At 38.8% G+C, this 25,753-nt stretch overlaps 1 protein-coding gene across 1 annotated transcript in view; it reads right to left on the bottom strand.

The window, feature by feature from the left end:
• The window catches only part of LOC148353277 (partitioning defective 3 homolog B-like), a 246,345-nt gene that overhangs the window by 19,900 nt on the left and 200,692 nt on the right, over positions 1-25,753 (bottom strand). The window contains exon 24 of the mRNA XM_088352348.1: positions 10,767-10,843. Coding sequence (XP_088208474.1) covers positions 10,767-10,843 — 77 coding nt within the window. The remainder of the gene's footprint in view (positions 1-10,766; positions 10,844-25,753) is intronic.

The raw sequence follows: 25,753 nt of genomic DNA, 5'->3' as shown, positions 1-25,753 counted from the left end.
TTTCTCATTTGAAGTGAAATTGCTGCTGTTATATGAGTGAGTGTGGCAAAATGAGGGATAAGTTCCGACGAAAGTTGTAAAGAGTCGTCCGATCCCCACCTAAACATTAATAAATAGAATAGGAAAACAAACTAACAATAAAAAAAGGTTTAGAATGGCCAAACCCAAAGTCCAGAACTCCATTCCATAGAGCGTTTGTGGAAAGATCTGAAAAAAATGCTGGGCACAAACAATCACCATCAGCGGTTTTGTAAGGAAGAATGGGCATATACAGTATTTCCGTTTCAAGATGTGCAAATCTAATATAGACATGCCCAAAAACACTTGTGGCAGTGATCGCAGCAAAAAGAAGTTCAACAGAGTATTTAATCAAAGGGGGGCAATAGTTTTGTAAAAAAATAAATAATAATACTTAGATTCTAAGAAAATATTTGGAGTTTTTTTTTATCTATAGGTCTGATGCCTGAAATATCGCAATACGTCAAAATGGTCTGATGTGGAGGGCAATGCTTTCGCAAGGCACTGCATATATCTTACAATCAACAAGGGTCTTGATGAAAAAAGAAAGACACAAAAAAACTGAAAAACAGTGGACAATAGGGTCGCTTATGTAGCTGGTTGTAAAGTGGTCTGGGAGAAAATCTCTGGGCCTGGTTGGGAGGTCTTGTCAAGAGAGATTGAGAGAGGGGGGATGAGTGAGGGATATTCTGTTTTCTTTCTGCCCTCAACAGAAGCAACAGAGAAGTTTTTTTTTCTTCTAAATTAGAACTTTGAGAGAAGGGAGAAGTGGTTCAGGAAAAGGAGAGTTCGCAACAGGGAAATAAAAAGCTAAAAATAGAAGCAAAGACACAAGTCAACAAAACTCAGAGTGAGAGATACACAAAAACAGCATGCGCTTCTCATCAGTAATAATCAAATTATCATTCTAATAAGGAAATGACGGGCTTCCCAGGGACCAGAACGCCATGTCTGACCGACGAGTGAAATCCAATAAGGGTGATAACAAGGAAAAATGGGACAGGGTGTTTGCATAATCCAATTGGGTCAATCCTGCGTTTCAAACAACTATCAGAGAGCTATCAACAACAGAAATCCTTGGAGATGCTTGTGGTTTTAGTACGGAAAAGTTGGAGTAAGTAAAACACAACCTAACGGCAAAATCAAGCAATGAGGCGGTGAACATTAAAATATACAGGGCCTTGCAATACTATCCTAACACCTTCCAACTTTTTGACATATTGGCATACTTCAAGCTTTAAACTCTGTTTGTAGGTGAACCTGCTCACTAATTTCTTGCAGACAGATTTTCTTCCAGAATCACCCTGTATTTGGCTCCATCTATTTTCCCATCAACTCTAACCATCTTCCTGGATGCTCCCACCTCTATATTTGACAGTGTGGATAGTGTTTTCAGGGTGATGTGCAGTGTTACTCTCATGCCAAACATAAAGCTCTGCACTCAGCCAAAAAGTTAAACTTATCTGACCAGAGCATCTTGTTTTGCACATGTTATCTGTGTCCCCCATGTGGCTTCTTGCAAATCCCAAACGGGCCTTTTTAGGGCTTTTTCTTGCCACTCTTCCATAATGACAGATTTTGCGTTTGAACCATGAGGCAATTTTTGAATGTCACACTGAGACCTAATGACCCACAGCTGTACTCCATCATTGTTAGTCATTTATGTGTACATTGGATCATTGAAAAGTCATCAGTGAACTTCTGGATTCAGTTGGCTGAGCTATATATAAAGGGGGGCCACATTTTATAATACAAAATGTTGAAAGAAAATGTTTCCACGTCATGATTGTGTCTCACATCTTGTTGATTCTTAAAAACATATTTTCAGTTTTTTTAGCTCAACATTTGAAGCCTGAAATGTGGCAATATGACAAAAAGTCCTTGGGGGGGACCAATACCTTCACTAGGCACTGTAATCTAATGCTTTTTGTAACATGGCCAGCCATTATTATAGCAGGGTATTCATGGTCACCATGGCGATGGCCAACATCTTATTCCCCTTAATAAAAGCCAGCGTAGCAGCGACATGATTTTACAGCTCGAATTTTCATCCACAATCACCACATGTTGATTTAACGTCGATGGCTGTTTACAGTTGAAAGTGGCTCTCGACAGGGGACTATTGTTCCTCTGTAATGCGGCACTGGGAGATAAAAGTGGAGAAGTGCGAGAAAGTGGTAGGGTACAGATACAAGGTTTCATGTGGAGGAAGGGTAATGATAGAAGAAAACACAAAGTGATTAGGATGTTATCTGCTTCCATTCCTTCACTTCTCCTTTTGTGTCTATTCAAATGCAGATTGTACAGGTATTTTACACCTTTTTCATGGCTAAATTCAAACACTTTTTAGAGACTTCCAAATTAATTTTACCAATTTCTCCAGTACCATTAAAAGAAGTAACGTGTGTGTATCATGGATTTTGCAAATCCACAAATATATATTTGATTTACGTGCATTTATCAAGACATATGATTTATCGATGTTGTGTAAAACGCTAATATATGTGTAGGTCCGAACAATACGTGTGAAAATATTTTCGAGACAGATATCTTCCCATATGCATGTTGGGTGAAAATTATTGTAATAGGTTGCTTACATTTTCAGTTGCAAGAAATGTTATATCAACCAGTGGGAAACGCAACTTTAAATTTTTACATGGCGCACAACAAAATTCCCACAATTGATACATATTCCTTGCACTAATACACGTTTCATTGTGCCCTGTTAAGGTATAGCATGCACTTGTCCTCTTGGCCGCAGCCCGTAGGGGGCGATAAATCTTTATAGGACAATGCCATACAAACGACTGCTAGCTGCCCTTAAACACGAGGGAAGAAGAAATGCTATGTCAAAAGCAACGCCGCCACAGCAGTTTTGTAGCACTTGTTTTTTGTCGCACTACACAATACCGTGACACCTAGTGGTTATTATACAGTGTCCCATTAATCCCTTAAAGTTCCGCCGGCCCGCTGTCAGACTGTTGAGAAGCAAACACGTGTCTGTATGATGTCACCAGTCACTGAAATACGTAGTGCCAAGTCTCTAGAAAACTCTCAAGATTCAAGATATGCTGACCATTTAAAAATATACTCATCACAGAAACATCACGATAAGTCTAAAACAATATACCAAAAAACTATAAAGCTGCCGTAGATCACATAAGACGTCGTCTTGCCATCACATCTGACGACAATACGAAACCATGGCCTCTTTGCATCCGCGAGAGTCCAGTAAATCCAACGGTGTAAAATTTTTACTCCAAAACACAAGAACATGCCAACAAATACAAATAAAAATCTGCCAAAAAGCATCTCTGCATCGATGGGCGTTTCTTGTTGCTGGCTGTCTGTTCAGCCCCATAATTCATGTTTACAAATAAACAGGCTAGTAAAATTGTTTTCTATTGGCTGTTAGCCTCTGAGTGATGATTGCCATTTTTTGGCCAAATTGCAGGCTTTGTTTCTTGGTCCACAGCCCACATATGCCTATACAGGACTACCTTGGTGTAAAAAACACGAAGCCTTTACCTCTGAATAACTTTAGCCAATAGTGACTGATTCAAATGATGATTGAGATATTGGTTAGCCAATGAAATTCTCGAAGGAATCGATATGAAGATGTCCCTGTATTAAAATTAAGACCCTGAAACAAGTGTGTGTAACGCTACCAGTTTACCGTTTTCACAGGCTAGTGAGCACAATAGTGATGGAGATGCGGAAAGGATGTTTATATGTCCACAACTTTTTGACAATGTCTAAAAAGTAAAATACATTCTCACAGGTTTTAAGTGTTGAAAACTGGTCGTCTCCAAATAGCCACTTTCAGAAACCCCTAAACCTACCCTAAGAAAAATGTGTAAAATACAATATTAAATTTTTCGGATTATGATCAAATTTGACAAGGTACCAGGAAAGGCTTCAAGTTATTGTCTCACCTGTTTTCTAGCTGAGATGCCCAAACTACACTCTGCAGGCATTTCATTGCTAAGGGGAAAAAAAAAAAAACTTCTTGCGAGAATAAAAACCTTCTATTTCTGTGTGTTCTAAGTAATTTGAGTGGCACTAGCAATGATTATTTCGGTTTGGGAGAAAACATCTGAGTCTTACCTTTCAAAAGAGACAAAACCGTCCATATTCTCCAAATGGTTCAAGAACAGCATTTGATTATTGTGGGTGCTTCTTAAATTGGGATTTTCGGTAAATTAGACAGGATAAAATAAAAAAAAAACATTATAAAAATAAATGCAGTAAATCAATGGTAAGTTTCTTATTTTCTCATATTTTCTTATTTTTAGAGAGAAAAAAGTGAAAACGTTTGGTCAAATAATGATAAAATAAATCCCCACCAATGGTGCAATACGTTATTTTTTATCAGGTCTTTTACCTATTATTCCAATCATAAGTTTGCTTTTCGTCTATATGAATACGCTCTGGCTTGGCATGTTCATTTACCGTAGTTTCCCCATGTCTAAAGTGTGGGTATTGTTTTGGGGGTCTACAGTCAACAATTCTTTTTTGTTTTTGTACTCACCATTATGCTTTTTTTGTGTAGCTAAGTACAATCTCAGCTTTAATGTGTGTGATTTATCATTGTTATCCCCGAGCTTATAGTGGGTGTGTTCATGCGATACTCTGATGATAACATGTCACATATGAAATACTTAATTAATTTCTAGGTGAAAAAAGCAAAACGATTGATGGATGATGGTGCAAAGAACATATTCCTTTTCAATGAAAGTGTCAAATCTCCCAGCCCATAATGCAAATGGGAATGTCTCATTCATGATGCGCTGCTCAATCAGCATTCGGTATTAGACGTGACTTCACATAACTTCGCTGAGTTTCTCAAAGAGAGGAAGAATTTATTGTCATTACAAAAGTGCTAAATGGAGTCCGGAAAAATAAGTATTGTACCGCTTAAAATCTTTCCATATTGGTGTAAGTCAGTGCGAGTGCTATCAAGCCCGTGTTTCTCATACCATTGAAAGTCTCAGGCCAGTGTGTAAGTTTCATAAACCTGTATTATTAAAAAAACATATGGCATTAGGTTGCCTGCCCCATTTTTCACAACTTGAGACACAATAAGACGACTAATCACAAAAAAAACATTGTTGCAAAGTATTAAGGATTGATAATCAGCATATATAACAGAACAACACTTCAAAATTAAGTTTATTATAAATCTACTTATAACATTCATTGCATGTATATGACATCGATGTTTTCCATCTGCCATCAGTATGTACCTGTATTTACTCATCTTTCTTCATGTAATGTTTGCGTTGCGTCGTCTGCTACAAGCTACGTGAACTCCTCTTTCCACGATGCTTTTAATTTAGGTTTACGTTTTGTAGCGTCATAAATTTTTCCAATATTTCTTCTGGGGCCAAGGTTTTGGCTTTATTCCGAACCATTTTTCTTGTGTTCTCTTTGCGTCTACTTTGGAAAAATGATATGCAAATATGCGTCCTTATAACGCACAAGAAAGTCCGGAAGCACGAAGTTATTCGATGCAAGCTTTTGGCTGCTGAGACTGCAAATTTCCAAACGAACGGAAATTCCGAAATTTCCAAACCGAACAAAGATTTCGAAATCGGAATAAAGCAAACGTTTGATCTTAAAAAAAAGCTTTCGTTTTTTTTTTTTTTTTTTGTGAAAAAGTTGGCGGCCACCCGGGCAGAGATGTTTTGTAAGTTGTACGCCTGACGTAAAAGATGCACACCCTGGGCGTCCGGGCAGACGTTATTTAAGACACTGTTACGAAGCTACTCCTAGGATCAATTAAATTCATAAGTAGAGGTACCAGTGTCAAGTCCCTTAAGGCAAACCATGAAAAAGACTGACTATTACTTTGGAAAATCGGTTATTCTTTTTTTCCCTGTAACATACCCAACACTGCTACCAAGTAGCTTTAGAGTTTCTACGGAATGAGACATTGTCCCGCATGTGCAAGTGTGTCCAATTTCGAGGGGCTTTTGGAAGCGACAGTGAGACCCCCTAACTATCATCACTGCTCAAGGCCCCATCTGCTAAAGTCATCACCAGCGCAGACACTCTGCCTCCCTCTTTCCTTACACACATGCACAGAGACACAGAGAGGTGTGAAAAAGCCATCCCTCAGCGTTTTCTGAATCGAAATAGGAACCAGACGACAAATGTTCCGATGCGGAGTACTTCTCTACCTTCTCCATTAATGGACTACACTGACACAATTTTATGCCAAGTACTTGAAAGCAATATTTTTTTCTTCTAACAGCCGTCTTTACAAAAAAGTAACTCAATTGTAAAAGTAACTCGTTCAATGCCAGATGTTTTTCCCAAATGGCAATTTTTGCCATTTTGACTCATTTTTGGAGGCCTCCACAAAATGTAGTTATGTAGCTGTAAATGCATTAAAGAAAGCTTGAACCTTCATCTTCAATTAAAAAAGGTATATTTTGAGCTTATACCAGTGTTTTGTAAATAACAGTTGAACATTGCTATGTTTCCTCAAAATACTCATTTCTATGAATACTTCTGAGAAAAACAACTTTTTGTAAAAGGATGCATTTCAAAAACTTTTGCTCCGGTGCTTTTTTGCATTTGTGATATCTCTCATATCTAAACAATCCTTTCCAAAAAAACATGGGTATTTTCCTCACAAAATAACATTTAATTGCAAGAACTGATGCATGAACAATAAATGAACTTTGCAAGAACGTATCAGCGCTTGATGATTCTGATGAAGTCATTACACGATTTCGGTCACCATAGCGATCTCGTTCCCTCGGGCGACTGTGTTCCAGCAAAGGTGCACGGAACATCATCCTTCGACCCCAGACGATGACGATGGGACGTTTTCATCTTTTTTGAAAGGAATCGAATGGTGATTTATCACACTGAAATTATTCCAAGAGGCTTGATACAATGTGCTGTATTTTTACGTTTTGGCACACAGAGACAATGCTTCGGAAGAGTATTTGTACTTTACGGCATTGAATGAGTTAAATGTTATTTAAAACACAAAAATGATCCGAGTGATATTTTCATTGGACAAAACAATATTTCTTACTTAAAAAGTAATTAAAATTACTGAGTAAAAAGTAGTATAGTAATGAACGATGAGGGTTGAAGTTTTCTTTCTTATGCCTACACACACTACTTTTTCACCCCTTTCAATGTAAAAAAAAAAGATTACATAAAAAAACGGATGCTTATGCACTACTGAGGAACATTTGAGGCAGCCAAAATTCAAGCTGATTTCTTATTCGATTAAAAAAAAAAGATTAAAAAAAACAACAACAACGAAGTCTTCCTGCATCTCCAAGGAGCGTTTCGGACAGCCAAGATTCAAGTCGTTTGGCCAGCATCCTTTGAGCTCTTGGATGCCAACTGGCCAATTTATAACATCTATAAAATATAGTATCTTCCATACTGGATTGTGACCGGACACCTGCTCTGCTTTCTGTTGTGTATGTAGTAGGGTTGTAGTAGGATTCAGAGACGGGCACGGACGGTACATTCATAGAGTGTTTACTTAACTTCTTCGGTAGTTCTCAAGCACAAGTACAAGGCTGCGCATTAGTATACAGCGACACCGCAGGAAGGGGAGTGTATTACACGACACCACACTTTCCTCTCTGATTCTCTGCATCTCAGTGAGAAGGCTTTTGTGGCCCACTCCCTTCGTCATGCCCAAACCTTTGTTCTCTCTCTTCCTGAGTCGGTAAGTTAATTGAAGGCGTGTCAAGAAAAATAACATTGACAAATTTCATAATTAAACTGTTTTCTAATCTCCCTCCCCTTCTCCCTCTCTCCCCCTCCCCCTCTCTCTCCCTCTCCCTCTCTCCCTCTCTCCCTCCCTCCCCCCCAATTTGAGAGAAAAGTCTGGCATTAAATGACTTAAATGTATACGTTTACGTCTATATTTAGATCAAGTTACAATTTTAGGCATGTGTCAGAGTTTGTCAGGAGAAATAAAACCAGGGTTGAAAGAGACATTGCATGGCGGGGGAAAGAAAAGGCAATTAAGGAAACAAATGCAGAAAATAGAAGTATTGATTCACAGGTTAAAGGTGAGCCTTTGAAGTAACATAAGCTGACCCTAAAGATGAAGAAGGGCGAGAGTGACTGATGAAGCTACCAGAATATAGAATGTCTACAACTGTGTTTCCCATTAAGAGCAACACGTGTAAACGGTTGCAAGACAGCTGCTGGACATCTTTTGTCTTCAACAAGTGCTAGACAAAATTTTCAAGTGCACTTTGACCTTACGTCATCTTAAAATACATTGAAACACGCAGAAGTGGAAACTACTCCTAAAAACACGGGTGAAAAAAAGACAACTAAATTGGGCCAAAAATGGACGTAGTATTTCTAGGTTTCCTTCAGCATAAGGCAAGTCAAAATCAAGACTTTCTAAATGCCTTTTAAAATCAAATTTAAGATCAAGTTCACAAAACAGCACAATTGAAACAAATGTAACAGAAAAACACAAATATTTCTTGCACACAATACATTGTGCCTCGTACACATTACCTGGCACAGTTTCTAGCCATGGCGAAAAACAGCCACTTGTCATTAAATGTACACTTCCCCATGGTCCAAAGTAAACGTCTCTGTCTAAAGTTGCTATGTGAATAGTGGGTAAGACCTCAGACATGCGTCTGACTGAAACCTCATCGCTGAAACACCATCGCTTTGATAGTTCTGATATTGTGGTCAATTGGTGAATTATTAAAAAAAGACAATTGATACATTTTAATGAATCTTTTTACTTCAAACAAATATAAATCTTATTAACATTTTTAAGACTTTCAAAAATTGGATTTAAGACATTTTAATGCCAATTAAGGCCTTATTTTTGGAACAATGAATTCAATAACATTTAAGACATTTTAAGGATTCGCGGAACCCTGTATGTTCAACATGGATTAATTTATTCAATTTTTCCTTTTTTTTTCTGTAAAAGCCCCCCCACAATTTTTAAGGTTGTTAGTTTTGAGAGCTATTTTATCCACTTTTATGTTGTTCTACAGAACAGAAGATTTTTAACGGGGTCAAAATTAAAATTAAACTTTTTGTTGGTAATATTTATTTATTCATTATTATAGAAAAAAGGAAGAACATTTTTTAGAAATGTATATGCACTTCATCAAACAAAAAAAGTTATTCAATATATTTTACCGTAGTATCTCTCAATAATATGTTTAAAAATACTTTAAAGGACTACTACGATACTTATAAAGTTATTGCGCAGTCCGGACGGTTGCTCAGTTAGTGGAACCACTTTATTGAATTATTAAATTGTGTTACTTATTTCAATTTTGTTGTTGTTGTTATATATTCAAGTATATAAAGAATTTGATAATTTTGCTTTGTTTGTGAGTGTTTCAAAACCAATTTGGTTTATGCAATGATGCGGCTAATCTATGCATTATTTCTAACGGCCGCCAGGGGCGCTCGAGCAATAAAGGTATGAGTAAGACAGGAGGAATATATGCGTTGATGAAGAGGCAAGTTAACTGTAACGATGTGCTTTGTGCATGACTAAAACTAGCATGTACAGACCCTCAACATGGAAAATGTGTCAATGGAAAGGGGAGGGCTAACTACCATAATTGGAATAATTTTACAAATATGTTTATTTGGAAACAGAAATAATGTGGCGCAACGTCCAACATAGCAGACATCATTTAGGGCGGATTTCTATTTATCTGTCAGCATTATAGTGTGTTTTGGAGTAAATATTTTACACGGTTGGATTCTTTGGATTGACCTTGATGTGACAAAAGCATTTTCGAGTACATTCAAATAAGTTGAAGACGGCCCAGGGGACAAAATGGTGAGTTATGCCGGCTTTTTAGTTTACGGGTATCTTGTTCCAGACTGATGGTAATGTTTCAGTGATGAGCATATTTTGAAATGGTCCCAAGAGTTTAAGCTTTCCAATGATAAGTGGCATGACATATTTCAGTGACTGGTGACATCGTACAAAAGTCTAGCGGTCCATTTTCCATTGTTTGAACATAATAAGCTTTTTGAGCTAATCATTTGTGCGGGCCTGATCTTATCTTAAAACTTGTTAAAATCATGCTGGAACATTCAAAAGAAAACCCATAATAAAACGATGAGCAAAACACATTCTATTGGAATGCATTAAAATTTGGGGTCAGCAAGGGAGCACATGACTCATGGAATAGAGGATCATGTGAAATGCGCAAAACCCTAATGGTAAACAACTGATCTAAACATAGATCTGAACAAATTTAGGAACAAATATGATATTGTAGCATGACAAAGAATGCATTCATTGTGTAAGGTAGTGATGGCAAAATGAAGCCCCATAAAGCAGTAAAGCCCTCAAGGAAGATGCTCTACACACATGTAGAGGCTTCAAGATGACTCATTACCTTGACTCTGCACCCAATATTTATCGAGGAACAGAGGGTTTGTACTAGGCGATTGACCAATATAGAATTTCTGGGCCGATTAGTATTGAGATGAGACCGATAACTAATATTAAATGGCTGTAAAAGCTTGGAAAATGGCGTAAGACATTTTTAATAATGGAAAAATAAACAAAGAATATTTGTTATTAATTCAAATAAAACTCTCTGAAACCTGTTAATTAAATACATTAAAATTACAACACACCGAAAATCCGAGCACTTTTCAATCCTCAAAAACACATTAAGATTTAAGCATTGTCAAAGATTCCAACCACTGGTACGAAACCTGTAAAAAACTAAGAATAAGAAAATAAGAACCTTGGTAGGGAGGCATATTGACGTTCCACCTCTTCATATTGCGGCGCCATTCGATGATCTTTCCCTCTTCCTGGAATCTGCAACAGACAAAAGAACCACATGTTGAGCTTGTGTTTGTGTCCGTCACTTGCCTGTTTACTATTCGATTTTAGAATACCCCAAAACAAGTCGGTAAAAAGACTCCCCACGTCAGTAAACCACATGCCCCAGCATTCTTACAGAACAAGGGTTTTGGAAAGGTTTTAAATGTTTTGGTAACACAGTATGTCTGATCCCTTTGCTTCCTGACTCACTCGCTTGCTGCCGTGGCTTTCTTTTTGGTAAATCAAAGCATTGCAGAGCCTTTGTCTGCCAAACACTGCTCTTTCTCTTCTTTCACTTTTCCCACTCATACACTATTGGTGGTTCCAATGGACGGCAAAGAGTGGCAAGAGAACAGCCTTTCTGAAAGAATATCTTAAAAAGAACCGTTTGGCGTACTTAAAAAAGCGACTTGGTAGACATAAATAACAGGTGGAACAAGGTCCTTATGGTCGGATGAGACCAAAATGGAAGTTTTCATGCTTAATGCAAAGTGTTATGCTCGGCATAAGATTAAGAATGCACTTCCCTAAAACTACCATTCTAACAGCCAAGCATGGTGGTGGCAACATCATGCGCTGGGGTTGCATTTTTTCAGCAGGGACTGAGATGATTGTTAGAGTTAATGGGAAGATGAACGGAGCCAAACATAGGGCGAATCTGGCAGATACGTTTGTGGGGTCTACAAAAGAGCTGAGAATGGGGCACAGGTTCACCTTACAACAGGACAACGACCCTAAACATAAGCCAAATCCGCAATGGAATGGTTTAAAACGAACCATATAAAGGTGTTGAACTGGCCAAGCAAATTCCAGACCTCAAGACTATTGAGCATTTTTTGCAAGGCACTGCACACTCATTTGTCATTTCTAATATTTTTCGTTGTTGTTTTCTTTTGTCTCCTAATATTGTTACTCAATCAAATTTGTATAGCTCTTTTTTATCGAACCAATTACATAAAAAAATTGTTTTTGGCAATTCCCGCCATTTTAAAACAGGGGTGGGCAAACTACGTCCAATGGGCCACACTCTGCTGATCAGGCTTTTTCATCTGGCCCGCCACACGAGAATGTTAAAAATATGATAATATATAAAATATTTTTCAAAATGTACCACTAATAAAATGTGTCTATTTGGTGCCAATCTTTTCCCAGTGTGACAAACATTCAAGTAGCTGGCTACATTTTTCTTTACTTGCAATTGTTCTCAAGTATAATTTCTTTTTTTTTTTAATCAAGACATCTAACAAATTTAATGAAAAAAATAACTTCTGGAGTAGCTCTTTTGCATTTGGAGTTTTGTATGCAAATTTTGTGCTTTTAAGGGATTTTATTTTTAAATTTATTTTCTTTCAAATACCAATGTGATTTAATGATTCATTTTGAAATGCATAAATGCATACAGTCCATGCTTTTCTAAAAAATATTTAACAGATTTTCATTTTTGCCTGAATTAAATATGTAAAATGCAAAACATGTTTTTTTATGCCCATAAATAAAAACGCATATATTTTCTTTAAATGTTTTTCACATATTTTATGTCATCAATCGTGTTGCAAGAAACATCAGATCACAAAATGAGCAAATCACCTGAAAAAGGGATGACAGATTAAAGCCAATGGCATAAAAAAGGTCCATCCACAATACCTTTGGATGCGTCTTCTATCAATCATGTACACAAAATATTATATTTTATAATATTATAAGAATCATTTGCTAATCCAAGCGGTATGGCGGCTGGGTGGTTAGCGCGCAGCCCCACGATGAGATTTAGGGTTCAAGTTCAGTTACCGCAGCTTCCCCATGTGGAGTTTGCATGTTCTCCTCGTGCCTGCGTGGGTTTCTTCCAGACACTCTGGTTTCCTCCCACATTCCCAAAAACATGCATGTCAGGTTAATTGGCCGGTCCAAATTGTCCCTCGGTGTGAATGAGCGAGTGAGTTGTCTGTTTTTGTATGCCCTGCGACTGGCTGGCAACCAGTTCAGGGTGTCCCCTATCCACTGCCCGAAGATAGCTGGGATGGGCTCGAGCACCCCTGCGACCCTACTGAAAAGCAGTACAGATAATGGAGGGATGGATGTTAATCCATTTAAAAATTATCACATTGTTTGAATCACAATATGTACAATAATTTACAATGAATTTACAATTTCTGAGAACTTTTTTTTTCTTCTCCTCACTCTCCAACAACAGTATTATAAGTAAAACCAGAGACAAATACACAATTTGGCGTAAAAAAATTGAACTGGGATATGATGTGTACCAAATGTGAGTTACAATGGCCTAACAAGCCCATGTGCATTAATGTATTCGGTGGATCGAACAATTAAATCCACTTGTTTCCCCTCACAGCCTTTATACCAAATTTTCTAACTCAATGTGGCACTAAAGGTGTGTCTAGCCCTATTTTAAAATGGCAAACAATATAAGCATATAATCCAAAATAACACAACACAGAGATGGGTGAAGTATTTGCACGTCTCCTAAACAAGAAAAAAGAAAGGTTTGGAGGTTTTATAGAGAACTAGTTTCTTCTTCCTTCGACTCAAGGTAATATTGTCGACATATAAAGGGTCTGAGCGTGAGATATCACACATCCCCTTCGCTCTGTATTCAAGGGAATGATGCCAGGAGGGATATAAAGCACATTTGCGGGCCCCGCTTTCTTTTGAACACCTGTCTTTATAGCTCTAATATCTCAGGTAGACAGACGCGGGATATTAGCGGGGAGCGGATATGTGGAATGAATGAATGAAAGGGTATTAGTTGGAGAAGAAAGGAGAAAAGAGAGATTGCATGAATGAGAAGTAAATGAGCCAGAGCGGTTGAAATGCATAGAAGGGTTATAATGAAGCCACTGAGCGAGCGGGCGGTGGGAGGAAAGACATGAGAGGTGGCTTATAAACGGAAAAAGAGAGAATGGGGTGAAGACGGGGCCTGACAGCACTGCGAGGTATTGGGAACATTGACAATATGATTTTGACAAGATAGCTGGAGGAGTGAGAACATAGCAAAGAGTGAGGGACTACAATATCTAACAACAAAAGTGAGGGTGACGATTCGGGGTGATAATAAGCGTGACAACAGCAGGCAGATTCAGGTGTCGGAGAGGAAAGAAAGAAAAAAGATCTGCGTTTAATCACATTAATGGGTCGAGCCTGGCTAGATTAGTACAACAGTGATTAACTTTGAATACATCAGTAAATTTGTCTCAGTTTACGCCCAGTGATTTCACACTAACCAGGGCTTGAGTGATAGTTTCGCCATCCTGAAGAATGCCGCAAGGCAAACAAACATGTTAACGTGTTTCCAACAAGTTTAAAATTGTCAGGCCAGCAATTAGTAAGCCCGCCGAATGTATGAAAAGTCGTTTAGAAGGTATGCGCCTACAAAAGGCCCAACAGATAATGTAAAGCGCAATCATTGAACAAGTTGTGCGTAAAAGAAAAAAGTTATTGCGACGTGAAAATATTGCCAAAGCGTGTCATTGGCAACTCTGCCAAACATTTTGTTTATCCATCCATCCATCCATTTATTATCCGCACCGCTTATCCTCAGTAGGGTCGCGGGGGTGCTGGAGCCCATACCAGCCATCCTGGGGCAGTGGGCAGGGGACACCCACAACTGGTTGCCAGCCAGTCGCAGGGCACATAGGGACAGACAATTCGCTCGCTCATTCACACCTAGGGATGATTTGCACCGGCCAATTAACCTAGCATGCATGTTTTTGGAATATGGGAGGAAACCGGAGTCCCCAGAAGAAACCCACGCAGGCACGGGGAGAACATGCAAACTCCACACAGGAGGTTTGAGCTCATGACCTCAGAACTGTGCCACACATGCGCTAACCACTGTGCCGCCTACTTTTTGTTGAATAAGGGATCATATTAAAAAAAAAGTTGGCCTCTCGGTCTCTTCACATTTCTGCATGTATCTGTAAAGTGTGCAAAAAACGAGCCGTGTTCAAAGGTGGGGTGCATTGTTTAAGGTGTCTTTAAAAAGTATATTCTCCATAATTTTGGGTTAATAATGAGTTTAAAGAGCCTGTATCATTTTTGCCTGTTGGTTTTACTTTTAGCACAGCTGTTCCAGGACTCACACAGGGTTCATACAGCTTTCGGCATGTTTATTCAAGACTTTTTAAATGCCTTTTGAAATAAAACCATAATTAAAACAACCTGGCACAGCTTTGAGCCATGGCAAAAAAAGTTCGCCAGACAGCTCCTACTCAATAAAAGTACACTTTCGCATGGTCCAAATAAGGCGTTTCTTACCGAAGTTGACATGTGTATTGTGGCTAGCAGAAGACATGCATCTGCTCTGAAAGGCCCGGCTGAAACAACATTACCGTTTTGAAAGCTGCTACGGTGGTCACGCGATGTCGCCACAAAAGTAAATCGGAGAATTATTTAAAAAAGTCAAATAATGTTAATCAATATTTTTAGTTCAAACAAATATAAAAATAAATGTGTTTTTAACTTTCTAAAATTGGATTTAAGACATTTTAATGCCAGTTAAAATAATGAGTTCAATGCCTTTTAAGACTTTTCAAGGGATCCGCGGGAACCCTGCTAGCAACACATTAGGAAGCAGGTATGCGGCGTGGAAGTGTGCAGAATAATTTCATGCTCAACCCAAGTTGCTCAACTCCCAAAAATATGAAAAAAGAAGAGTTTATTAGTATTTGAGAAATGAGCTGATTGAGGCTGCGATCATGATTTCAAGCCAGTAAATGGCGACAGAGAGTGGCAAAAAGTTACGGACATCGCCTTTGGATAATGTGATGAGCCTGAACAAATAATTAAGAAAAAAAGATCTTTCTCTGCTCACTACTTTATTGCTGTTGTTTTTTACCATTGCATTTTACCTAGCTATGCCATGATAACATTTACAAAGTAAACACTCAATAAAAGGCAAAAAAAGAGAACGAAGAGAAAGAGAAAAACAAATTTCACATGTGAAAGAATTAAAGTTTAGCACACTAAAATTAAGGGAAGAAGACATCAATAGGGTTTTGAACTTGCCTGGAGAACAAGAGGGAGACCCCAAACTCCAAAAAGGAAATTGCAACCAGTTCTAAAATCCCTCCTCATAGCCCAGGGGTCAGGAACCTTTTTGACCCAAAGAGCCATAAAAGCAAAAAAATGTTTTAAAAAGAAATTGTGAGAGTATCATCATATATTTCCAGACAAAAAAATCTTCAGCACATTTTATTTCACCGTGTGTCATTTGATGATTTTATCAAATGTATGAAATGATAATAATGCCAAATCCCGTGTCCCAAATCAATGTAAATATGCCATTTACAATTTGTCTTCCACCTTAAGTTAAGAGTTTTGAGGCAATTCTTTTCCATGAAATTTGTCCTTAATAACGGTTTCAAAACAATGTGCATGCAAAGTTCTTTTGTAAAAATGTCACAAATTACTGCTAACGATAAGCATATCTTACTATTCAGTGTAGACTGCACTAAGTTGCTTCGGCTTTATATGTACCAAAATCGGGATGAAATCACTAGACTTTGGAACGCTACAGAGAGATGTGCAATTGTCACATTTTATTTCGGAGCCATATGTACTCATGAAAAGAGCCATAGGTTCCCTACCCCTGTCATAGCCTGTTGTTTTTCTCCAATGTTACAAAATAGGATTGTACCTAAAAGGTGTGGTTATCAAGGAACGGCGACATAATTGGCCGATAGTGACAATGATGTAAGCAGTAAATAATAGTCGAAACAACGAACAATAGTGCGCAATAAGAGTTCATGTCACGTCCAACACAAAGGGTAGACCCAATCGCGTAACGTCTCTTACAAGTTTATTGAGATAAAGGGGAAAGGCAGCGCCCGCAATCCGGTGCTCGCTGGACGTGGGTAGCAAGCCGCTCACAGAATTGGAACGTGTTCCGAATGCGGAAGTGGATCTTCCGGACCGGGAGATTGTGGTGTCGAAGACGGAAAAAAACAGGAGAGCCCAAATGTGGTCAGGATCAAAAACGGGTCGATAGCCGGGAAAGGACAGCAAACGTGGTCGGGATCAAAAACAGGTCGGAGCGGGAGACAAATGGGGAGATCAGGAATGGACGGGTGGAAAAACGGGTGCAAAAACGGGTGCAAAAACGGGACAGGCGGGAGTCAGGGTCAAAATGCTTGCCTTGTAACAACAGAGGTTTGCTGACAGACTGACAACAGGAGAGTGACAGGACAGGGCTTAAAAAGGGACAGGGAACCAATCAGGTAGCCCGCAGCGGCTGGTGCCAAACGAGCGGGCACAGGTGATACTAATCAGTAACCACGACAGTTCAAATAACGAACTCGCATACTATGCAATCTGCTTTGCAGGTGTCCAATCTTAAAAACAGAATAAATTAATCAATATGACAGTAACATTATCACATAACCAAATGTGCCCATGAAAAAAACGTGTAAACTTCTAATAAGGCTGGAATTAATCACTGGTCATAAAACCTAATGCACTCTAAAAATGGCAGCCCTGGTCAAATCCTCGGTCAACACCGAGGGTGTTATGGTGGATTTAAAAGGGAGTATAATTACAAATTGGAAATCAAATAGGTGCCTGTTTTTGCACATTCCCAACAGTTATTATGAACAAGTTTAATGTACAGGGTACACTCTTCCAAAAAGATAAACAAACGCACCAGAGAATAAAGTTCTTATTGGAGGACAGCAACAAATTAAAAAAAAAAAAACTTTAATAAACACATTCAGTGCCATTGGTCGCAAAGTAGTAAAGTTGGCAATATTGAGTTAATCTTTCTTTAAAAGAATCAATAGTTAACATTGAAAGCTAATAATATAAAATAACACAACTTAATGGGAATTGGAAGGTGCACGGAATTTCACGATCAAAAACTGTTCCATTATCATTATTTTAAAATATTTCGTCTGACAAATTAGGCCAATACTATTACGTCTCACTCACGAGCTCGATTTTGTGTTCGTACTGAAAAATAAAAATCCATTGTTCGAAGAAAAGCTTTGGCTCTATCAAATGTGCAACAAACACTGTAACACTCTCAGTGAAGGCAATCAACAGCAGGAGGTGAGTGCGTGAGTGTGTGTGTTATTTCTCCCACCGTCACATTCTTGTTTTGTGCTTTCCAGCTAAAGATAAATCGTACGGTAAAAAAACGTGTCGGTACCAAAGCACAGATGGTTGTTTAATGCCAAAGGAAAGATCGTGTAAACAAAAACACACACATGCATGTCAGGAATGTAAACCTTTGAGTTGCTGAAGTATGGCGTGAATCAACAGATGTGCATTTTAAACGCCCGTTAAATATCTTCAATAACAAGGCCACAGACGTGATGTTACACAAGCCTAACACTACCTGCTGCATTTTAATGTAGCCAGGCTAGTCACACTAATAAGTCATAGTTGAAAACAGTTCTTCGTTTCAACAAATAATATTGCAATCACGGAAAGAGGTCTAAATCTAGTGGAAGCTAGAGCTCTTGTTGGTGATAGGAATGAGGGGAGGGGTGTTGTAAAAAGGATAGTGAGATGTTTGAACGTGTTCTAAAGGATGGGCAGGGCACCCGTATGATGCGGCAGGGGTGAACCAGTGAAAGGTGTCAAGGTCCTGCTGTTGAACAAAAGAGTGTGTTGTGTCACCCTGACCCGAGTGACATGGCCGCTTTCTTGTGTCCCGTTTCATCTGGAGGGACGAAAGCATGACCAACTTGGGTGCCGAGGTGCTTAACTTGTTTGAGCATTTCGGTTGGTCATGGTCAAAATTTGTTGGGTTTTTTTTTTTGCTGCTTTTTCCTTTTCTTTTGTTTTGTGTATGTGTTTGTCTTGCTGTCGGTCACCCCTCTCGAGGGATATGACCAGGGTAGATAGATAGATATTGTTTGCATACACAATTTTTGCACATTTTTGCACATAATCAGAACTCACTGTGACCCCGTGAAGCATAAACACAGTCCTGTAGACAACCTCATGTACACCACCAGAAATCTTATTATTTATGATACGCGGCAACAGTAAATATTTACAGGGTTCATACACCTTTTTTAAATATGCAATTTGTAATCTGGTGTGTGTATTTTTAAGACATATGATTTTTAGATCTTGATTAAATTGCAAATATATTTGTGGATCTGAACATTACGTGTGTAAACATGTTCGAGACAAATCTTTCCCTATATAGGTGTTGGATAACATAATGGTAATATGAAGTTAACATTTCCAGTTGCAGTTTTTTTCCATTACAATTTACTACAGGGAGACACTACATTAATTTTCTGCATGGCCCAAAATATATTTTCATAATTGATACATAATTCTTGCACTAAAACACGTTTTATAGTGCCCTGTTAAGGTGTAGCATGCACCTGTAGTGTCAATGACACTTCATAGGACTAATGCCAGCTGCTGTTAATCACGAAAGAAAAATAAATGCAATGACAAAGCCACCAGAGAGCAGTATCTGTGTCATTTATAAGCGTATTTGTTAAGAAACACGGCAACAATTTCAAGCATTTGTAAGCATTTTACCGTATTTTCCGCACTATAGGGCGCACCGGGTTATAGGGCGCACCCCCAAAAAATAGTTTTTGGTCCTATCATCTTCCATACATAAGGCGCACCGGATTATAAGGCGCTACAATGGGAACGTGGACAAAACAGTCAGATAGTTCAATCAAACTTATTACCCCCTTAACATTCCGAAAGCTTGCAAAGAAGCAAATACGAGTCGTAGACACGTGCGGATGCGGTGTCCGTACGATGTCACTCAAATGCATCGTTCCAAATATCATTCGGAAGGTTAAAGTCTTGGTCTTCGAGAAATGCCAACCATTCCTTAGTTTCTATTTTCTTTTTTGCTACGCAACTTTACTGTGCATATGACAATAAACACTTGGAATTGAGTTTAATTTAAAAAAAGACCCATCACAGAAACATCGAGGTCACTCTGAAACAAGATACTGGGAAAATATATAGCCGGAGTAGCTCACCGAAGTCGTTGCGTTCAATAATAATGTGCAACCATGGTCCTCTTACATCCGTGAGTGTAGTTAATCCAGGAGAGTAAAATATTTACAAATACAGAATGGTAAATCATGTTTACTCTATGCCGTAGACAACCAAACTTGCTATTCACATTCATCTTTTTCGGCCAATTGCAGGCTTTGTTTTGCCTCTTTAGCCTATGCGAGCCTGTAAATGATAAAAAGGATCCGCCCCCTTTACCTCCGAATTACTTTAGCCAATAGTGATCGATTCAAATGATGATTGACACATTGGCTGGGAAATGAAACGCCGGCATATGTATCCCAGCATACACCATGGACCACATCGCCTACAAGGAAAAATCTAGTCGGCGGCTGCTTGCCTTTGTTGCGAGACCTTGCGACTTAATATTGATCCATATATAAGGCGCATGGTCAGTTTTTGAAAAAAATAAAGGCTTTTAGGTGCGCCTTATAGTTCGGAAAATACAGTACTTAAAAATCAAACACTTTTCAATTCTTGAAAATACAAATTCAAATTCTAGCATTTTCAAGAGATGTTTGATTTTCCCTTTTAGGCACCTCTTTTGCAATCAGTGTTAACATTTTTAAATTTTTCTTCATTTAATGCGTTGTCTATCGAATCAGACTGCCAAAAAACATAGCAACCATTTTAAGCATTTACAAGTACTTCACACAAAACTCAAGCACTTTCTAGACCTTGAAAACACAACATTAAAATTCAAGCATTTTCAAGGATTTCAATCACCTGCATAAACCCCGTACTTATATGTTGATTAAATTTGGAGATGAGGTAAATCCGTTTTTTTTTGGGGAAAAACTATATATTTTTTCATGAAAATTATGTTTAGCTTGGTCAAGACACAAGTATCTATGACACTAAGTACATGTCAATATTATTTTTTTCAGAACCCCAATCCCCTCACAAATTTCTCAGAGCTAAGCATATTTTTGGAGCCAACTTTTAAATGAAACCAAAGGACATTAGAGTAAATGGTGGAGTTGTGGATAATAGGGTTGGAACAATGGCAGGAGGGAGGGTGGGAGATTAGGAAGGTGGGAGAGTAAGAGCTTGATAAGAAGTGGACAATGGTAAGAAATCAAGGAGGGAGAAATAAAGTTATGAAGGAAGGAGTCCAGGAACAAGGCAGCTAGGGAAAGAAACTGAAGAAGCTCAAGAAGATCAGGAAGAAAGGAAGATGAAAAGGAAGAATAGAAGAATGGAAAGGGAGGAAGGAAGAATTATGTAGGTAGAAGGAAGCTGAGGAAGGAGGGTAAGAAAAGAAAGTGAGGAAGAAAGGAGAAGGGGTAGTAGAAGAAGGGGATGAACGAAAGAGGAAAGGGACAGAGGAAGACGGGAGGAACAAAAGAAGGAAGGCAGGGAGGGAGGGAGGAAGGAAGAAAGGAATGAAACAAGGGTAGAAGGAAAGGAAGAGAGGAATTGGGGAAGACAGAAGGTAAGGAAGGAAGGAAAGTAAGGAAGCCGAGGAAGAAAGTTAAGGAAATAAGGTGTCTTTGTACAATCTACCACTTAAAGATAATTTACTTTTGTTTTTTAATAACCCATTGATAACAAACATCTTTGTTAAATAATTCAAACAAAAATAGCCAGTTTTTTCCTCTACCCCAGTACTTTTTTTTTTGTCACAGACATTTGAAGCTGGAGCGAAGCGCCGCTCGGCTAAACGGTCCAGTGACATTTCACAGCAGAGTGAGCATGGAAAGAGTCATCAATAAAAGCTTCATTTTTCTTCTTTTCTGCAGAATCCTCACATGATATTTCAAGACTGACATGGATGGAGCATCTCAATTAGAACACTTGTGGCCTCTTGTCTCTCTCGCTCCAATCTCGCGCTACTTAAGCGAAACAGCGCGGTCCTGGGAGTGCTACAAAATATCCACGCTCCGTGCACACTTTTAATTAGGATCTATATGCTCCTCGGGTGTGCAATCATGTACATTGCTCCTTGGGCACAAATCTGCTCTTATGACTCAACGTACAACCTTGCCGTTAATCCACATAGGTGCAGTCCTCAATTTTATTTGTGGCCTCTCTGCAGACTACAAGTTAGTCCACCAAGCAGGGTTCGTACACCTTTTTCTTCTGCAGATTTAAGTACTTATTAAGGACATTAAAGCCAATTTTCTGGTTTCTCCGGTACCACTGACAGAAAAAATCTGGTGTGATTTTTTTTTTATTTTGCAGAGCCTCAAATGAATCTGTGATTTAGCCAATAAGACTGGAAGACAAAATTCTTGATGAAAACTCGCAGAGGAGGGAACCCGCAATACATGCTTACATGCTCAAGGTGTAAGTGCAAAACTACATTTAAATCAATTTATGTATTTACTGATTAAAGACTTGGTAAGAATGACCGACTGGACATCCTAATAGCGATACCAAAATCTTGCTCTGAATCTTCCAGTGTCGAATTGAAATACCTAGCACGTAGCCCTCGAGTAAAGAGAGGGATATTCTAATACGCATTACTTGCGTTGTCCTGAAAAAGCTAACACTCTCGGTTAGCTTACTTAAAACACATCTTGTTTAAACTTTACTGGTGCTGCGTACAATGTTCCCTCTAATTTTCCACGGGTCTGAGCGTTCACACAAAGTCGGTGAGCAACGCTTGAAACAACAGTGAGCAACCGTAAGTGTGGCAACTAAATCATTATCAAACATGTCCAAAACTTGACATCAAGTTACATTTTGCTGCGTTTCCGGCAATGCAAAATTATTTTTCACTTTTGAATGAATTGACTAATGTACGATTGCAAAGGTTGCAGGGCCTATAAACGTAATTTGTTTTTACAATTCTTTCACAAGATTTCCATTTCTTTTATTCCTGGTATCTTTTGTCGCATAATTCTAACATTTTGGGGGGCTTATGTATTTGGTTGCACAATACAGAACTGTAGTTAATCACATTTTTTAGTGGAAGTACAATGCTGGCAACAAGATTAACTTGATGTAATTGGAAATTATTTGAATGCAACACAAAATTTTTTTCTTTTTCCCTGTTTTTTATCTCCTTTTTTTAAAATTCCTTTTAAAAAAAATCTCATTGCGTTTATTTTTTCCAAGCTGTTACTTTTTTTTCTCGCTTTTCTGTTCTCTATTACCTTTTTTTCTCTTTATTTGCCTTTTTATTTTCTTCTGGCTTTTTTCTATATTTTTCCTGCTCTTTTTTTCTCTTTTTCTCTCCTTTTGTTTCGTTTTTTTCTCGGCTTTTCACTAATTTTTTGTTTTGGTATTTTTTTCATTTTTTTTCTATTTCCCCCCCTTCCTTTAAGTCATTTTGTGCGAAATTTTACACAATATTTGGTAGTGCGGGGATTAAAGAAGCAAAAATAACCAGAAGAGCCGTTTGGGACCCGAAAGAGCCAATTCTTTTTAGTGAGCCGAGCCGAAGAAGCTGGTTCTTGAAAAACTCTATTCACTTTACTCAACTTCGTTCTACTTCGACATTGACTTCAAATTACCACATTTAGAAAACAGTGTCAGGGGAACCCGTGCACTTTTACCTTCATGCACTGAAAAGACCGAAATGTTAGTCATTGGTCCATCTACATGCCGTGACTTATTCTCAAAAACTGCTGTGAACATTGACAAATGTCACATCACACAGAGTGACTCATTTAAAAATTTAGGTGTCATATTTGACCCTGATCTATCCTTTGAAACGCATGTAAAGAAAATTACTAGAACCGCTTTCTTCCATCTTCGTAACATTGCTAAAATCCGTTCAATACTGTCTCAGTCGGATGCGGAAATTATAATTCATGCGTTTGTTACCTCCCGTCTCGATTACTGTAATGCACTACTCTCTGGTCTCCCGAAGTCTAGAATCAAGTCTCTTCAGCTGGTACAAAATGCCGCAGCGAGGCTTTTAACTAGGACAAAAAAGTCCGATCACATAACACAGATTTTGGCTAACGTGCATTGGCTCCCAGTTAGCCAAAATGTGATTTCAAGGTTCTCTTAGTATTATACAAAATCATACAGAGACAAGAAAGCCGGGGGGAATCGGAGAGGAGGCGGACTTGCTAACACGAGGTGGTGTATCCCTGGATTTTCACAAAGAAAAGATTTCCATCTGCCGCAGGGATGTCGAACTTTTGGACTGGCGTGACGTCATCCACTCCGCTACAAGCACCCCTAGGGCATCATGTTAATCTGTTAATAAACAACGGGGTAGACTGCTGGAAGTGTGAATTTCCCTACGGGGATGAATAAAGTATCTATCTATCTATCTATCTATCTATGGACTTGCTCACTCTTATCTTTCAGATCTGATTTCCCCCTATGTCCCGGTCCGAAGCCTACGATCTGAGAGTGCCGGTCTTCTGGTGATCTCAAGAGCAAAGAAGTGTTCTGCTGGTTCGAGAGCGTTCTCCATCCGGGCACCGGTGCTGTGGAATGCTCTTCCCCCTGAGATCCGATCTGCAACCTCAGTGGAAATGTTTAAATCTAAGCTTAAAACTCACTTCTACTCCATAGCATATGAATAACCTACTCTTCTCGTCGGCTGAAAAATAGTCTGTGTAATATAGTGTAATAATCTGTGAAGCCCTTTGAGACTCTTTGTGATTTAGGGCTATACAAATAAAAATGACTTGACTGTAACTTTGACTTAATTCGCTTTTTAATTAGCAATTTCGAGCCCTCATTTTTGTGAGCTGGCTAGATTTTCTTGTGCGCGGAAAAGCTCTGGGTAGTGCGCAATTACGCACACACACAGCTTAGAGGGAACATTGGCTGTGTATCCGTATGTGTTGCAGCCGAAACCTAATGACGCAGGTCTATAGCTGTGCCTACATGCTATAAAGACATATATCACTTAAATAGATTTAATCCAGGGCAGCAGGGCAGCGCAGTGGTTAGCACGTGTTCTGTGGTTATGAGATTGAACCTTCCTGTGTGGAGTTTGCATGTTCTCCCCGTGCTTGTGTGGATTTCCTCTCCACTCCAGTTTCCTCCCACATTCCAAAAACATGCTTGTCAGGTTAATTGGCCGGTCCAAATTGTCCCTAGGAGTGAATGAGCAAGCGCATTGTCTGTCTCTGTGTGCCCTGCGACTGTCCGGCATCCGGTTCAGGGTTTACCCTGGCCACTGCCCGAAGGTGGCTGGGATGGGCTCCAGCACACCCGCGACCATACTGAGGTTAAGCGGTGCAGATAATGGATGGATGGATATTTAATCCAGTATAAGTATATCCATAAAATAATCTTGTATATTATTTCTTAATCTATTTTTCCTCTTTCTACCGTCCCAAAATGTCACTCAACGTTTGCAAACCACTCCAATTAGACTTACTGGATGTGGAAGAGATAAAGCAACATGCAGGGGTGCCATTTCTGAGTATGTTCACGTTCACGCAAAGTGAAGACTGCAAGGCTTTTTGGCTTCAAGTTTTGAAACTCGAAGTCTCAGCACCTGGCAAAGTGATTGCTGAGTCACTGCTATTGATCAACATGCCCATGAAATTACAGCAGGCAGATGCCATTAAGGTCACTTTGCACTATTGGACTGTAAAATCTCACTTAGTGAGACGGCAGGGTGTGGCAGTCCTGAGAGAGAGAGAGGATGGCACTCAGCAAAAATTTGCATCCCTGATGAATATAGCAGAGGCAAAGATCATCATATACAGGGTCTTGCAAAGTATTGGCACCCAAAAAGATTTTGACATATTGCCATCATTCATACTTGAAACTTTTCTAAGAATCAACAATATAACAATATATGGAAGCAACCGTGAAAAAACTCAAAATTATGCAACATTTTATATTGTGCTTACAAATAAGAAATTGACAAAAAGGTGTTGCAAAATATGTGTTATTTGATCTTCATAATGCTTTCATACAGTAATGCTACACAATGTCTGCTTAGATGCATTTGAACTGAAGACT

Source organism: Urocampus carinirostris, chromosome 14, assembly GCF_059441175.1.
Source record: "Urocampus carinirostris isolate Australia breed hairy pipefish chromosome 14, RoL_Ucar_1.0, whole genome shotgun sequence".
Lineage (NCBI taxonomy): Eukaryota > Metazoa > Chordata > Actinopteri > Syngnathiformes > Syngnathidae > Urocampus > Urocampus carinirostris.
The sequence above is the reverse complement of the archived record's forward strand: the minus strand, read 5'-3'. Positions and strand labels throughout refer to the sequence as shown.